The 16,634-nt window shown below is 56.0% G+C and overlaps 1 protein-coding gene across 1 annotated transcript; it reads left to right on the top strand.

Moving 5' to 3' along the window:
• Nucleotides 1–40: 40 nt before the first annotated feature.
• Nucleotides 41–16,442, top strand: TCF25 (transcription factor 25). Its single transcript, XM_039558195.1, has 18 exons — nt 41–228; nt 1,108–1,299; nt 2,671–2,745; nt 4,453–4,574; nt 5,205–5,270; nt 6,417–6,499; nt 6,942–7,072; nt 9,831–9,930; nt 10,296–10,389; nt 11,183–11,275; nt 11,747–11,852; nt 12,164–12,323; nt 13,503–13,590; nt 14,159–14,317; nt 14,908–14,998; nt 15,222–15,301; nt 15,987–16,059; nt 16,199–16,442. Exons 1-18 carry the CDS (start codon nt 49–51, stop codon nt 16,358–16,360), a joined length of 2,055 nt encoding a protein of 684 aa, XP_039414129.1. The 5' UTR covers nt 41–48; the 3' UTR covers nt 16,361–16,442.
• Nucleotides 16,443–16,634: the final 192 nt, after the last annotated feature.

Raw genomic sequence — 16,634 nt, 5'->3', positions numbered from 1 at the left:
GGGCGCGCAGGCGCAGTGCGGGCGCAGGCGCGGAGCGGGCGGGGGGCGATGTCGCGCCGGGCCCTGAGGCGGCTGCGGGGGGAACAGCGGGGTCAGGAGGGGCCGGGGCTGGGCCAGCTTGGCCTCGACCCCGGCTCCGAGTACGCCCGTGAAGGGGGGCCGCCGCCAGCCCCCGGGAAGGGGCCCCGCGGGCCGCCCCGCGCCGGCGTCAGCAACCGCTTCGAGCTGGTGAGGGAGACCAAAGGCGGGGGTCGCCGGGGTGCAGCGGTTGGGGGCGGTTGCTGGGGGGCAGCTGGAGTGGCAGGGACTCGTGGGGGACAGTTACTGGGGGGATAATGCAGGGCAGTGACTGGGGGTGACAAGTGGGTGGGCAGTCGGGGACGTTGCTGGGGGACACTTACTTGGGGGACAGCTGAGGTGACAGTCACCGGCAGTGGCTGGAGTGACAGCGACCTAGGGCAGAGGCTGACGGGGTTTGGGGGTGACTGGAGGGAACAGGGGGGCAGTGACTGAGAGGGGGACATAGTGGGGGTGACAGTTTGTGGGTGGCAGTGATTTGGGGTCAGTGACTGGAGTGGGAGTGACTGGTTTGGGTGGTGGGTGAGTGGGAAGGATGGGGGGCAGCAACTGGGGCTGAACTGGGAGGGAATGGGAGAGAGGCCTGGGGGTGGCTGGGTTTGAATGTTGTCAGAGCTGGAGTGGTGAAGCTGTTTTTAGGAACATCCCTGCCACCTTCCCAACACTGCAGGATCCCAGTGCTGGATGTCAGATGGGCCCTGGTGGCACTGCTGGGTCCTTGGGGTGACAGAGCCTCGTCCTGCTCTCCAGACACCTCATCCAACCCCAGCCATTCCCTGTCCTTCCCCGAGGCCTGGCTGTGTGAGCATAGGCAAGGCTGGGAAGAGCAGAGTCCATGGTGCGAGGGGACACATCATGGTGGTCCTGTGCTCTTCTCCATATGTGTGGGACTCTCCAGGCAGCCATGGGGTGACACTCTTGACACGACGGGTGTCCATGACTCTGTCTGTTTGCAGGTGGAGTGTTGGATCAGATCCCTGGGGAATTCCATCCCTGGGCTGTCCCTGCAGCTTGTCTCTCTGTTTGCAGATCCCAGCTGAGGAGTCAGAGGATGAGCTGCTGGCCGGAGAGGAGCGACCGGACACCCGGCTCAGCGAGGGGGACACGGCGGGAAGGAGCCAGGAGGGGAGCAAGGACAGGAGCAAGGAAGGGGCTGTGATCGAGGAGACGGACGGAGATGGGCACAGAGAGGGGCAGGAGGCCGGGCAGCCGGACCGAACGGTAACTGCCCCCAGGGATCCCGGGCAGGGACGCACACTTAAACCTGGGAACTTGGATCTGGGGGAGGATGAGCAGTTTGGTGCTGAGGTCTGGGTTTGTGTGTAGCATCCAGAGGGATTTTCCAGCTGCAGAGAGGAGGCACCCAAGGAAGGCGTTGTGCTGCATCCACATGAGCACCGAGGTTGGGCCAGGGGGGAATGGTCTCAAGGAAGCATTTGTTTTGAACAGGGGATGTGAGGACTTCAAGCACAGTCAACTGAACACTGAACCTGTTCTTCCCCATAGTGGTTTGTTGTCATTTGATATCAAGATTCCTCCTGTGGTCTGTGTCAGCCCAGAAGTGTCTCCTTGCAGGATTTTGTGAGGAAAGGGGCATTTCAGTAACAATTTCCCATGGCAAGTCCAGCCCAAATCTCACTGGAGATGAAGGTTGGGGGAGCAAAGGGGGTTGGCCCCTGGTCTCACCTGTTTGCTGTGCATTTGGGATGTGTGTTCCTCGGGTTTGGGTGCCAGAGGAGCAAAGTCCACTGTGCATTCCAGCTGTGCTGCTGGCCTCTGCCAGCCCAGGGGCAGTGAGGGCTCTGGATAGTGGGTCCCTGTGTGAGCAGTGGCTCCAGAGGCCCTGACCTGGTGAGTTTGCTGTGCCAGCACTGCAGGACACACCTGTGGCTGCTCCCAGAGCTCCAGGTAGGATGTGGGAGCCCTGCACAGGCAGCTGCTGCTCTTGGGTAGAGCCAGGACAGGGCTTGGAGCAACCTGGTCTAGTGGCAGGTATCCCTGCCTAGACAGGGAGTAGGAACTGGATAAACTTGGAGGTCCTTGCACCCCAAACCGTTCCGTGATGCTGTGATCTCCTGCTGTGTTACCTGCTAGATCCTGGAAATGTGCTTCCCAGCTGTGCCAGTCAGGTTAGGGAATGCCCCCCAGCATCCTGAGCTGAAGCAGTTGCATCTGCAGGGAGAAGCGCTCTGGCACTGGGGCCTTTGTCAGGTGTTGGTTTCTGTGGAAATGGGAGTGAAATTGGGATTTGTCCTGCTCCCCAGAAAAGCAGAAATGCAGCTTGTCCTGGAGACTGAAAGAGGCTGAAGCATTTCCTCCACACCTGACACAGCTAAACTTGTTTCTCTCCTGATTTCGTAGCCTCAGACATCGATCTGAAAGTCAGCTGAGGTTTAACCCTTTGTGAATCTTTGGTGCTTTCCTCCATTTTCTCCTTGTTTCTTGATTTCCACCCACTAACAAACGCTAAAGGGTGAATTTTGAGGACCCTCAGTATGCTGATCCCTGCAAGAAATGCTCTTCTTCCTGTGGAGCTGGCACCCCTGCAGTTCACAGGAATGCTGACAGCTCTTCCCTTCTTTGTCTTTGCAGCCGGCATCGAGTAACAAGCCACGGAAGAAAAAAAAGAAAAGGAAAACCAAGAAAAATGCAGCAGGAGAGACTGTGGTATGTTTGTGTGTGCTCTGAGTCAGGGACCAGGCTGGTTCCTCCAGTGGGGTTGGCAAAGTGGGAATTCCAAGGTGACTGTAGGAGAGATTTGAGGCAAAAAAGCCATTTCTAAATTCAAATTTAAAGAAGTCTTTTTTGAATCATGGAATCCTGGTATGGTTTGGGTTGGAAGGGACCTTAAAGATCATCTCATTCCATCCACTGCCGTGTGGGCAGGGAGACCTTCCATCAGACCAGGTTGCTCCAAGCCCTGTCCAGCCTGTCCTGTCACTCTATCCCTTGTCCAAAGTCCCCCTTCAGCTCTCTTGGAGCCCCTTTGGGCACTGAAAGGGGCTCTAAGGTGTCTCTAGAGTAGAGGGCTCCAGCCCTTGGAGCATCTTCGTGGCCTTCTCTGGACTTATTCCAGCAGCTCCACATCCTTCCAGTGCTGGGGACCCCAGAGCTGGAAGTACCAGATGGATAAAGTCATTGATCTTCTAAATTCAATAGGAGCGAGGTTCAGGTGGGAGCTGGTTTTCTGCTGAGGTTTGAGTCTGAACTGTCCACAGAATCACAGAATCCTTAAGGTTGGAAAAGACCTCCCAGATCATGGAGTCCAACCTCCCTGTTCACTCCAGGGAGATTCTTTGCTCAACATCCTGAGCCACAGGATTCTGGAGAGAATGGCTAAGCCGTGACAGCAGTGCCAGCGCACAGCTGGCCACCTGCTGCCTGGGAATTCCACTCAGGAGTGAGTTCCTGGGGTTGGAGAACCCTCTTGGAGAGCCTGTTTCATTTCCCAATCCAAGAATATCGAGCAGCAGGGGGACATGGGCCAGCTGGGACACCCAGACCCAGGCAGTTTGGTTTGCCAGCGAGGGATAATACAACCTCTGTTCCAGCACTTCCATGCAGAGCACGTTATCCCTTTCCTGTGTACACTGCACGCACAGGGGCTAAATTTAGCTGGAAAAGGCAAGCTGGCAGTGCTGCTTGGGTGTCCTGAATGGAATTCTGTGTTCCACCCATGGATATCATGAGGAGGATGTGAAAAAGGCACGTAAGAAATGTGTCACTTGTTGTTTATAGGGGGAAAATAGAGGGAAATCAGGGTTAAAGTGTTATACAACTGTTGGATGTGAGCAGCTGGATGGATTCCTGGGGTGGTTGGAAGATGGGGAATGGGAGAGTTGGATTAAAGTCATGTGAGTGTTTGAGACCTTGTCATGAGGCTCACAGCAGTAACTTGGTGTTTCTGTGGGAAGTAGAGGGTGAAGGTTGTTATTTAAATATTTAAAATGTCTTTGCACAAGGAAGGGCCTTGAGTGCCAGGACAAGGGGAAATGTCCTCCCACTGCCAGAGGGCAGGGAGAGGTGGGATGTTGGGAGGAAATTCTTCCCTGTGAGCATGGGGAGGCCCTGGCACAGGGTGCCCAGAGCAGCTGTGACTGCCCCTGGATCCCTGGCAGTGTCCAAGGCCAGGCTGGACAGGGCTTGGAGCAACCTGGGACAGTGGAAGGTGTCCCTGCCCATGGCAGGGGGTGGCACGGGATGAGCTTTAAGGTCCCTTCCAACCTAAACCATTCTGGGATTCTCTGAAGAGCCACATCCCATCACCCAGGGATCAGGATGAGCCGGAGGCGGCTGGGTGTGATCTCTGCTGGGTAACCTGCAGGCTGCTGTGACTCAGCCTGTAATAAATGCCTTGGCTTTGCCTCTCTTAAGGAAGACAACGACCTGGAAGACATCGACAGCCTTTTGGAGAGGATCGAGGACCCCGGGCTGGCCCCGCAGAGCCAGGGTGGGATCATCACTGACAGCCGGCCTCTGCTCTACGTGGAGCACAGGTACTGCTGGCTGCCACCCGGCTCTGGCCTTGGTGTGACAGGACATCTGCTCCTCGAGGAAGGGAGTTGGGAGCTTCCCAGTGTGATCTGGCCAGGAACTCCGCACCTTGCACGAAAGGGCTGGGATGGTTGTGCACATCCCTGTTCTAACCGCTCCTCTGGAAGCTGCGTTTGGTTCTGGCGGGGATTCTCTGCTGCCAGGCCTGCTTGCAGTGGTGGCAGGACCAGATTAGTCTCCAGAGGGACCTTCCAGCCTCAGATCCTCTGTGGGAGAACCTCTGCAGAGGTGCTAATAGCCCTGGTGTGTAAAGCTTGACATGAGATTCACTCAGGATCTTCTCCCGGGAACATCCCAGCTAAGGCTCCAGCTGCCCTGGAGAGGGCAGCAGCAGTATTCCCCAGCTCTGGAGCAGAGCAGGAAGAAAGCCTGTCTGATGGAGCAGCGCTTTCCCTGCCAGTTCTGGCCGGTTTTAGTCTCCTTTCTCCATGCTGTGTCTGATCAGTGGGGAGTGTGTGACAGTTTGGGGGTTTTCCAGAGGCACTTTGAGGTGCTGAGTGTTGATGGAGAGACTTGAGTGTGGCACTGTGTTTAACTGATGGAGCTTTTCTTTCTTCTTTCCACCTTCTCAGAAACTTGAATCCAGAGAATGAGTTGAAGAGATACTTCGGGGCTCGTGCTGTGCTTGGGGACCAGAGGTTAGTTCAGAATTTGATATTAAACCCTTTCCAAATCCGAGGAGGTGTGTCTGTCCTGTCCTTGGCAGGGCTCAAGGAGTCCCTGGTGCCACACCTGCGTGGGTAATCCCAGGCTCAGGGTGTGTTATTCATTTAGTAGTTGCTTATCGAGACAGAGGAATATTTTCTGTGATATGTACAAGGTGGGGAAAGACTTCTCCAGGCTTTTGCTGGCATTTGCTTTTTCCTTTGCTTCTTTCCCCTCTCATTTACTTGCAAATCACCCTTCAAAGTCCTTTCACTCAAGTTCACAGAGTGCAGACACATAGATTTTGTTTGTTTCTCCACCGTTTGTCCCTTGCCATTCCAGAGCCTCTGGACGGAAAGTGGACCCTGAATACTCTCAGGGTGTCTCATGCACTTGCTTCCAGGGAACCTGTTGCTCCCTGGGTGTGACATCTCTGCATTTATGCACTGCACTGTGCATAAAAAATTTGTCATCCACGAAATCCCCACTTCTGTGAGCTGGTTGGAAAACCAAGAACGGTCTGAGCTTGGAGCAATGCAGGTGGAAGGAGGGAGAGAATCTGTGGAAGAGCATTTGGTGCTTGAAGAAGAAACTGCAGTCCCTTGTGACTGTGCAAGGCCAGGGGCTGGACTTGATAATCCTTGTGGGTCTTTTCCAACTCAGGACAGTCTATGATCCCTTTCTGAGGAGACATGACTCCTTCAGAGTAGCCTTGATCCTGAACTGCTCTTGAACCAATAAATTGTGCATTTTTGAGTACGGCTTAAACTAATCCAATTGACATTTGAAGGCCCTGCTAGGAAGAGGGGTGAGTCAGAGGGTTGTGGGGCTCTCCTAATTGGACCTGGGAAGCTGTTTGAAGCAGAGGCAGCTGAGAGTTTGGCAGGGATAAAAACAGGGAGAGAAGCTCTGGAAGTGGAGATGCTGGAGGCACTGGCTGGCCTAGATGGTGCACGTAAGGCAAAGCCTGAGCACAGGTATGTTGTGTCTTGAAGGCAAATGCAGAGCTCTGGGCACAGCTCTGTGTGGCTCTCTGTGGGGAAGAATTTTGATCTCATTTTTCCCTTTAACATGGTTTCATCTCTCGTCCTCCTCCTGTCAGTGCAGAGAAGGTGTGACCTGTGTGTTCTCCTCCCCAGGCCAAGGCAGAGGCAGCGGCAGTACGTCCGCAGCATGTGGCTGACGGCTCCCAAGAACACCTGGCCACGCTACAGCAAGACAGGTGAGGCTTTTGGGGCTGCCTCCTGCCCTCCTAACGCTTGGCCCATGTGACATGGATGCTGCTCAGGGCACAGAATGTAAATGGGAACTGCTCCTCAGCTCGTGGAAATACACCTTCTGCCTAAACAGAGAACTCTGGGGAGTTGTCCCTTATAATTTGGATTTGTTTTCCCCTCTTTTGGAGTTAGCAGGGTGAGGGTGCTTCTCATCTTAGCAGCAGAATTGCTGGATAATGAGAAGTATCCCTGGGCATAGTGAGCAGCCTGGGCTTTCTGGGTGGATTTGGGACTTTGACTTGTGAGAGGGGGGAAAAGATTGAAACTCTCTGGGAGCTTCCAAAAACACGTATAGCTCTGGACCCAGTGATGTGAGTGAGCTTTTGATGCTGTGAGAGAGCAGAGGAGGTTCTCTTGGGGTACCCAGGTCTCCCCTGCACCCTCCAGGTATCACCATGCAGCTGCTGGACACCCGGAGGGGGGTGCAGCACTTCACCTTCGAGCATCACCGTGAGTACCAGCAGGTCCAGTTCAAGTTCCTGGACGCTGTGGAGTCCATGGACCCCAACAATATCGTGGTACGTTGGGTTGGTTGTGCCATTCCCTCCTGGGTTCCTGCAGCCCCTTTCCCTGGCAAGTGTGGCTGGTGCATTTCAGTGGAATTGTTTGGGTTGGAAAAGCCTCTAAGCCAACTGTTCCCCCAGCACTGCCAAGGCCACCCCTCACCCGTGTCCCCAGGTGCCATGTCCACACATGGCTTTTAAATCCCTCCAAGGATGGGGAATTCACCACTGCCCTGGGCAGACTGGGCCAGGGCTGGACAACACTTCTGGAGAAGGAATTGTTCCCAGTATTCAACCTGACTCTGCCACAACTTGAGGCTGTTTCCTCTTGTCCTGTTGTTCCCTGGGAGAGAGCCCGACCCCCCTGGCTGCCCCCTCCTGTCAGGGAGTTGTGCAGAGCCACAAGGTCCCCCCTGAGCCTCCTTTGCTCCAGGCTGAGCCCCTTTCCCAGCTCCCTCAGCTGCTCCTGCTGCTCCAGCCCCTTCCCAGCTCCATTCCCTTCCCTGGACACTCTCCAGCCCCTGCACGTCTGTGTTGGGCTGAGAACTGACCCCAGAACTGGAAGTGCCCCAGCAGTGCCAGCACAGGGGACGAGCACTGCCCTGGTCCTGTGGCCATGCCATTGCTGACGCAGGCCAGGTGCCAGTGGCCTTCCTGCCTGCCTGGGCTCATGTCCATCCACTGTCACCAGCACCCCCAGATCCTTCTCCAGCCACTTTGCCACTTTTTCCAGCCTGTAGCATTCATGGGGTTGGTGTGACCCACAAGCAGGACTCAGCACTTCACTGTGCTCATCCCTCTGGCCTCATCCCCTTGATCCATCCTGTCCAGATCCCTCTGCAGAGCCCTGGATGTTTTATTTCGAGTCTTGTTTGGGCAGTAGAGCCCTGTGTCTTTCTCTGTGGGGCGAGGCAGCCCCGCAGTGCTGAGCTGTGCTGTTACCTTGTTAATCAGTGACCTCCTTGGTGCAGAGGAGGTCTGGTGGCTGAGCCGTGGTGGCTCTGCCAAGCATGTGCCAGGTCACCACCTGAGAGAGGAACCCACAGGAACTGTCCATTTGGCTGGAAGGGTGGGAATAAAGCTCCCTTGTCTCAGCTCTTAGCTGGGAAAGGAGGAATATTGCATAAACCCATCATGAACTGGGAATCCAAACTAACAGCTGTTGTATTTATAAATGTCTGCAAGATGAAAAATGTGTCCTTCCTTGGTATTTCAGCAAAAACAGGCTTTTGTGTTGGGATTCCTTCATGCATGTCTGAGCTCATTAAGCTGTATGGTAACATTTATAGTTTAGAGTGATAAGCAACAGCAAAATTGCTCTGCACCCAACTAAACCATAACTGGGGGATGTTTCTCTGAAAGGCCTGGCCACGTGAGCTGGGATACATGCCCTGGAGATGTTCCTTAAAGAGCCCATTGTCTGCTAAATAAAGTTTATTTCCTTCTGCTTTCCCACCCTTGGCTCAGGGCCATGGGGCTCTCTCCAGCTCAGCAGTTCTGCCTGGATTGAGGGATTTGGATTAAGTGAGCCAAGGTAATTCCTGTGCAGCAGTGAGTGTCCCAGGGACAGCTCAAGCTCAGTCCCACACAGGACAGGCTTTCCATGGTATTTTAATCTGGATGCTCTGATCCTCTTAGGGGGTCTGGCTAAACTTGAGGACATTCACACAGCTTGAAGTCTTCCCCTTTTCCATTAAGGGTAAAATCTAACAGATGGATTTGCCAATACCAGACAGTTTGTTCATGGTCACCATGGTCCTGCCATAGCTTGAGCCCAACTCTGCCTTGTTGCTGTGGTTTCAGCTCATAAAACATTACTTTTGGGGAGTCTCTTGTTCAGTGAGTGTTTTTTCTGCACTTGCTGGTAGGCTAAAAGGGTCTTGGTGACCTTTTCTTGGTTTTTTCCCATCACAGTGACCCTGAGTGCTCCATGTCCCCCCAAAAAGGGGACTAGAAAGGAACTTAAGAATCTTACCCCTTAAGGAAGAGGTTAAGCATCAGGCAAGTGGCTCCAGACAGGGCCAGGCCAGCCTGGAACATCCAGTCTTTGTGCTGTAGGTGGTCCCACGGGTCCCCACCCTGCAGATGGAAACTTCTGGAGCTTTGGAAGCTTTTTTAGTTTTAGGAGAAAAAAAAATCCCCAAACTAAACTGTGAGAAGATTTGTAGTAGCTTCAGAATTTTTTACTGAACTGAGGTTTTAGGTGCTTGGGAAAAGTAGCCTATTTATAATACAATTAGTGAATGGAGCAAGTTTTAGATTAAACTTCTCTTCTGAAGCCTGGGAGTAAATCTTTATTTATTATTATTATCCATTACCATTGTTGATTCCTGGATTTGTAATAGATGTGTCCAAATGTCCTCTCAGTATCCAGGGGATTCAAAACCCTGATCAAGTGCTCAGAACTGTTGAGGGATAGATGAAAAACCCCAAACTGTAACGGTGCCTACATCTTGTTCTCTCCTTTCAAAGAAATGGAGGAGCTGGGAGAGATCTGGAGGAGGACAGTGAAGATGATCAAAGGCCTGGTTGGAAAAGCTGGGAGGGAGCTGCCCGAGGGCAAGGGAGGCTGCCATTGAGGGCTCCCATCCTGCATGTGGTAGGGATGGAGCTCCCTGTGCCCTTCCAGCTTGGGGATGGATCTGGCAGGGCTGGATTAAGGAAGCTCTTGGTGCTGTGTGTCACAGAGCTGGTGCTGGGAGGTACCTGGGTCAGAGACCAAATTCCTGAGACGCCGGTAATGAGACGGAATCTTTGCAATGCTCTTGTGCAGCTGCTGCTCCAGATGAACCCCTACCACGTGGACTCCCTCCTGCAGCTCAGCGACGTGTGCCGGATGCAGGAGGACCAGGAGATGGCCCGGGATCTCATAGGTAAGAGTGAGGTGAGGAGCAGATGTGTCGGTGTGAAATCCTTCCCTGGCAGGCTGTGGGGAGGCCCTGGCACAGGGCAGTGGAGGGCAGGAGCTTGGCTTTCCCATGTGAACAGAGTTGTGGCAGAGGCAGCTGGACCAGCCTCAATCCCAAAATGGTTCCTTTTCCCACCCAGAGTGAGATCTAATGTGGAAGTGCTCCCTGCCCTGGTACCTGCTGCCACCACGTTGTGTGAAGTAACTTTGTGCCTCGCTGGGCTGGGAATGAGCTGGTTTCCTGTCTTCTGGGCTAAACCGAGTGCCAGGCAGTGCTGTGCTGGGGTGGTGTCCCTGTCCTGTCCCTGACACTGTCCTTGCTGTCCCCAGAGCGGGCGCTGTACAGCCTGGAATGTGCCTTCCACCCCGTGTTCAGCCTCACCAGTGGGGCCTGCAGGCTGGACTACCGGCGGCCAGAGAACAGGTGAGCAGGGCTGGGGAGCGGGGAGGCTCTGCTGGAGCTCCTGGTGGCCCACTTTGGCCACAGCCACCCAGATTCACCACTGCTGCTCAGCCGGGGAGACCCTGAGTGTCCCTTTCTGTTGGGGGTCCTGGGATGGTGCTGGAGCACAGGGAGCTCGTGCGTGGAAGCTTCTGCACAAAGCATCCCTTTTCCCAAGGGTATCTTCCTGCAGTAGGAACTGTCCCTCCCTGTCATATCCTTCTCATGCTATCAGTACCCCTTAGCCCTAAATAGTCACAAAAATCCTTGCTGTATGTTTCCAGCCATCATCCCCAGCACTCACACTCCTCCCAGCCTAGGTTTTTATGTAACTCCAGCTCTGCAGCTGCTGGGAAAGGTGACTTTATTCTGGGAATTTTCCAGTCAGCTGACCTAAGCCATCTCTCCCAAACTGCTGTACCTGGAGGGTGCTCACATTTCAGTCCCTCTGGCTGACACACTTTGTGCCATCAGTGACCTGTGTCACCAGTTCAGGTGTTGGGCCTCCCCGCTCTGTGTCACCGTCCCCACACCACTGGGACAAAGCGGGATGTGGGCTTCTAGGATTTACTTGTCTTGGTCCCAGTCTCCAGAGCAGGTTATGAGTTTGCTGTCCCTGTTCTTGCACAAAAAGATAACAAAACCAAGAGATGGGATCATGGGGGGTCTGTGGCACCCTGTGCCACACCAGGATGTGATGCTTGGGGGTGAGGAGGTGGTGGTGACTGTGTCTCTACATCTGGCCTCTTAAGTCCTGCCACTGTTCCCCATGCAGGGCTTTCTTCCTGGCTCTCTTCAAGCACCTGATGTTCCTGGAGAAGAGGGGCTGTCCCCGCACAGCCCTGGAGTTCTGCAAGCTCATCCTGAGGTAGATCCCTCCACCGAGGGTGGAGTGTCTGGGTTTGGGGGCGTAGTCACCCCAGAGGGGTCCTGCTGCTCCTGGGCTTGGCATGGGCTCATTCCCACCCCTTAGAGCTGCACAGGTCTGTACTGGTGCTCTTGGAGAGGTGATGGGTGAGGAGGGGCCTTGGGTGGCCTGTGACCACTGAAGTGTGGCCTGAGCTTGGAGGCTCAGCAGAGCAAGGTGTGACAATAGCTTCAGCCTACTCAGTTTGTGGCCACTGATTGTCCTCCTGAATGGTGGCAGGGGACTGTCCCCTCTACAGGGACACCGAGCAGCTCTCCGTCATCCCGCTGGCCGTGCGGGAGTGACCGTGTTCCTGTTCTCTCCGCTTGCTGAGTCACTGGATGTCACTGGGAGAGGCTGTTTGTCCCAGAAATCAGGGCAGCCCTCTCAGCTGTTGTAACACCGAGTTTGTTTTCTCCTCCTGCTCCCAAGCCTTGATCCTGAGAATGACCCGCTCTGTGTGCTGCTGCTGATCGACTTCCTGTCCCTCCGGGCCAGGGAATACACCTTCCTGACCCGCCTCTTCCAGGAGTGGGAGGTGAGTGGCCAGCAGGTGAGGGGATGGGTGCTTGGGGTGCTCCCCACCAGGTGAGCCCTTTGGAAGGGATCTCACAGCCCAGCTGGCGTCCCAGCAGCATTGGAATGATCCATAAAGGATGGGCTGTTGGTTTCTGTAATCCTTGGATCCTGCAAACAGCTGTAAGAACTCAAAATTGCTCACTCAGCCGTGAGGGCACCGAGCCAGTGGCTGGGAACTCACTTAACCCCAGCAGGCAGAGCCCCGACCCCGCGCAGCCCAGCTCTGCTGCACAGCGTCATTTCTCAGTAACGCTCTCCCTGATCCTGCAGAGTCACCGGAATCTGTCCCAGCTGCCCAATTTTGCCTTCTCAGTGCCACTGGCCTATTTCTTCCTGAGCCAGCAGGAAGAGCGCCCAGAGCTGGAGCGGAGCCAGGCCCGGGAGCGAGCGGCCCGGCTCATCCAGCTCGCGCTCATCATGTTCCCAAGCGGTGAGTCTGTCCCCTCCGGTAAGGCCATGCCCGCGGGCTTTGTCACTGTCCTCTGTGAGAGCCAGGGCTGGATTCCCGGCAGGCGGATGCAGAGGCAGGAATTTGCAAAGGGCCTTTGAGGAGGGAGCCCTGAGTCAGAGCGGACGCGGCGGGGCAGAACAGCGGTGCCTGTGCCCACTATGGTGGGGGGTCCACCCCGGGGGCAGTTGGAGCATGTCCAGGGAAGGGAACGGAGCTGGGGAAGGGGCTGGAGCAGCAGGAGTGGCTGAGGGAGCTGTGAAAGGGGCTCAGCCTGGAGCAAAGGAAGCTCAGGGAGGACCTTGTGGCTCTGCACAACTCCCTGACAGGAGGGGGCAGCCAGGGGGGTCGGGCTCTGCTCCCAGGGAACAACAGGACAAGAGGAAACAGCCTCAAGGTTGGATACTGGGAACAATTCCTTCTCCAGAAGTGTTGTCCAGCCCTGGTCCAGTCTGCCCAGGGCAGTGGTGGAGTCCCCAACCCTGGAGGGATTTAAAAGCTGTGTGGATGTGGAACCTGGGAACATGGGTGAGGGGTGGCCTTGGCAGTGCTGGGGGAATGGTTGGGCTCAATGGTCTTAGGGGCTTTTCCAACCTTACAGTTCTGTGATTCCATGATTCTGTCCTCCCTCCCTAGAGCAACCGATGCTTCTCCACCAGTGATGGTCGGGGTGAGCAGGCTGGGGGAGGGTGAGAGCTGGAATCTCAGAGCAGGGAGATGTCTCACCTCCTCAGGGCTGCCCGGAGCAAGGACAAGCCAGTCTCCTTGGCTCTCCCTCCGAGGCACAGCTCTGTTTTAGATGTGCTCGCCCCATGGGTGTCCATCACTCTCCCTTTCATCCTGTGGGTGCTGCTGTCCATGAAAGGAGCACACTGCCCTCAGGCCCAGAGGAGGGTGTGTGCAGCAGGAAGAACCAGCTCTCCAGCCGGGATTCAGTTTGTGGGGGCTGGAAACATCTTCTAGGCTGCTCGTTGGGGTAACTGAAATAACAACTGTGTGAGCACAGGGACCAGCAGTGTCCTCACCCCCTCCTTGTGTCCTTGTTGGTGCCCCGGGGGGTGCTGGCCCCAAGGAGGGGGGTGACTGTCTGCAAGGGGTGACCCCACCCCACACTGCTCCTCACCAACAGATCCAGACGAGTTCTCTGCCTTTGTGTTGCAGTTCTGATGCCGCTGTTGGATCACTGCAGCGTGCAGCCCGATGCCAGGGTCACCTCCCACCCCTTCTTCGGGCTGAATGCCCAGATCAGGTAAGGCCTGAAGATGTTCTCAGCAAAGGGAAGGGATCGATTTTGCCGGCGGCGGGGATCTTGCATGCTCAGACAGCTAATGGAGGAGCTTGTTTGGGTTCCCTGAGTAGGCTCATTTGATAATGCCTCATTTGATAATCCCTTTGATAATGGATTTCCATAATGGCCTCTGGATCAGGCTGACAGACCCACCTCACCTCAAGGTGGACAGGTCAGAAGTTCACCCCAAAGCCTTGCTGGTGTCTGCAGAAAGGGAGCGTGACGTGTGTGTCTTCCCAGGGCAGGCTGTCTCCAACCAGTCTGCCTTCCCTTGACACGTGGTCTTCCTCAGCACACGAAGGCTCTCCCTCCGGCCAGGGCAGTGTTCCCTCATTTCATGGCTCTGCTTAGCCTAAAAATAGATGGAGGCAGAAGATCTGGTGAAGGTGGATGGCAATAGCCAGGCAGGAGCCTGCAAGTCCTCTCATGTTCCCGCACCAAAGCCCAGCACAGAGCTGAGTCCTCACTGTCCCGTGAGGAGCAGGAGGAGGAGGAGGAGGGTGCCGTGAGTAACAGCCATCTCCCATAGCCAGTCACCCGCCCTGAACCAGCTGACGTCCCTGTACGTGGGCAGGACGCACGCCCTGTGGAAGGACCCGGCTGTCATGGCCTGGCTGGAGCCCCACGTCCACGAGGTTCTGCGCATGGTGGAGGCCGGGGACGCGCTGGTGCAGGAGGCTGAGCACAAGTGAGCACAGAAGGTGGAGGGCAGGGCTCCTGTGCCAGAGACAGGGGACAGAGTGGGACAGAGGGTCTGTCCTGGGCAGCAGCGGTTCCAGTGTCTGGGACAGGGCTCAGAGCCCCACAGCTGCTGCTCTGATGCCGAGGGTCACGGCATGGGGCCAGGAAGGCAGAGGCTCTTCCATGCTTTTCACAAACGGGAATGTAGAGCTGAACCTGCACTGCATATCCTGCACTGCCTTCCCCAGGCTTGGCTGTCACCTGTTCCTGGAAACATCCTGGGGAGGGTGGAGGGGTGGCCTGGAAGGGCAGGGATGGCCACACAGGGCAGGTGAGAGCTTAGAAACACTTCCCAGTGCTGAGAAACAGAGGAGAGCCATCAGGTGTCCTAAGCCAAGGTCAACCTGCTCGTCCCCAAGCTCTCTGCTCTTTCTCTGGAGCTCAGCAGCTGCCACCCACCTTTGGCTCGCTGTAAGCCAGCTCCATCCAATGTGGCCTGTCCCCTGGAGCCAGGGAAGCTGCTGACACTGTGCCTCGAGCAGCAGAAACAGGAAAGTGCCTGCTCAGGGTGCACTGCTCTGTCCCCTCCCGCCTCAGGAGGAAGATCCGGTACCAGAGCGCTCCCAGGAACATCTACCGGCACATCATCCTCTCGGAGATGAAGGAGGCCACGGCAGCCCTGCCTCTGGTGAGGGGCCTGATGGGGCACAGGGGCTGTGGCTGCACGTGGTGGTGTGGCACTTGTGTCCCTGCTGGGCCCATCCTAACCCCTGTGACTCGCGGCTTCTGTGGGCCCCCGTGTTTGCTGCTGCTGGATGCGCAGCCTTCATCCCTTCTTTTCGCCTTCATCCCTTCTTTTCTCCTTCATTCCTTCCTTTCTCCTTCATCCCTCCTTTCTCCTTCTCCTGCAGGAGGTGACCTCACAGCCAGTGATGGGGTTTGACCCCCTCCCTCCTCTGGATTCCATTGTTTCCTACACCCGACCGGAAAGGTACCACCTCCACCCCTGGTGCCTGTGCTGGCACAACCGGCCGTGTTCCCGGCGTGTTCCCGGCACGCCCTCAGCCCCAGGCCAGGCTGCACGCGGGCGCTCGGCGCTGATATCCTCCTCCATGGCAGAGGAAGAGCTGTGGTGCTCCTGCCAGGCAGAGCTACAGGCTGGACTGGTCCTGCTGCTTCCCGTGGTGGTCACCACTGGCCATTCCCAGCCATAGGGCAAAAGCCAGGGAAAACCCAGGCCACAGCTGACCCAGGAGGGTTTGGGGTAAATGGAAGCTTAAGTACAGCCAGTCCTGGTGTTGGGGTGATGCTGTGTGTGTGTTCCACACCAACCCGCTCAGAGCGGAGCTGGTAGAATCGTGGAATCCTGGAATGGTTTGGGTTGGAAGGACCTTAAAATTCATCTCGTTGCACCCCTTGCCATGGGCAGGGACACCTTCCACTAGACCAGGTTGCTCCAAGCTTCTTCCAGCCTGGCCTTGTTTGTGCTCTTAGTGGCTGCTTTGCTCAGAGCTGCTGCTCGGAGTTGCCTGAATTCAGAATCCCTTTGGAACCCCGCAGTTCCCTCCCTTAGGGCTGGTTCCAGCAGTGCCATGGTTCTCCCAGCACCACTGCATCCCACTGAGGAGTCACAAACTGAGCTGTCCCTTCACCATGGTGCCACTTGTGTCTTCCAGGACAAGCCACCCCTCCAACGAAAGCTCTTTATCCCTCTTCTTTCGCTCACTGTTGCCAAATTTTAACTTGCAGGTGAGTGCACGCTGGGATGTGGGTGCACCGTTTCCCCCGTGGTGTTCCCGCTCCAGCAGCTGCAGCTGGCAACAGCCTGGTGCTGATTTGGCACCAGTGTTGTGCCTGTCGCTGCCACCACAGCTCTGCTCTCTTGCAGGGGGACATCAGGCACAACGGGGACGACGAGGCCGCAGCAGTGCAGGACCTCAACCAGGGGGTGAACAGGCTGATGGCGGCCATGCGGGACATGCTGGCCAACATCCAGTTCCAGGAGCCCCCCCGCGATGACAATCCTGAGGGCGACGGGGACTGGGACTGAGCCCAAGGTGTCTCTCCCCAAGACCTTCTGGCATCGCCCCCAGATTCGTGTCGCACTCCAATAAAATCACACATGGACTCGCTGTGGGCATGGGCTGTTCTGAGGAGGGGGGCTGCACCCATGGGCTGGTCTCTGTCCAGGGAGGGGGGCTGAATCCGCAGCAATGGGCCCTGTCCAGGGCCCCTCTCTTTAACGGGGAACAAGGACTGTCTGAGCATGTCCGAGCTAATCGACAGCAGCTGTCCCTTGTCCCCACGGCAGCTTAGTCCCCTTC

This window comes from Corvus cornix, chromosome 11 (genome assembly GCF_000738735.6).
Source record: "Corvus cornix cornix isolate S_Up_H32 chromosome 11, ASM73873v5, whole genome shotgun sequence".
In the NCBI taxonomy this organism is placed as follows: Eukaryota; Metazoa; Chordata; class Aves; order Passeriformes; family Corvidae; genus Corvus; species Corvus cornix.
The sequence above is the reverse complement of the archived record's forward strand: the minus strand, read 5'-3'. Positions and strand labels throughout refer to the sequence as shown.

What these genes read in the sequence shown, in the direction of transcription:
- TCF25 (XM_039558195.1), top strand. Translation starts at nt 49, where the DNA reads ATGTCGCGCCGGGCCCTGAGGCGGCTGCGGGGGGAACAGCGGGGTCAG. An exon ending in CCGGGCAGCCGGACCGAACG is followed by an intron (nt 1,300 to 2,670) that starts GTAACTGCCCCC and finishes TTGTCTTTGCAG; the next exon opens with CCGGCATCGAGTAACAAGCC. An exon ending in GCTCATCATGTTCCCAAGCG is followed by an intron (nt 12,324 to 13,502) that starts GTGAGTCTGTCC and finishes TTTGTGTTGCAG; the next exon opens with TTCTGATGCCGCTGTTGGAT.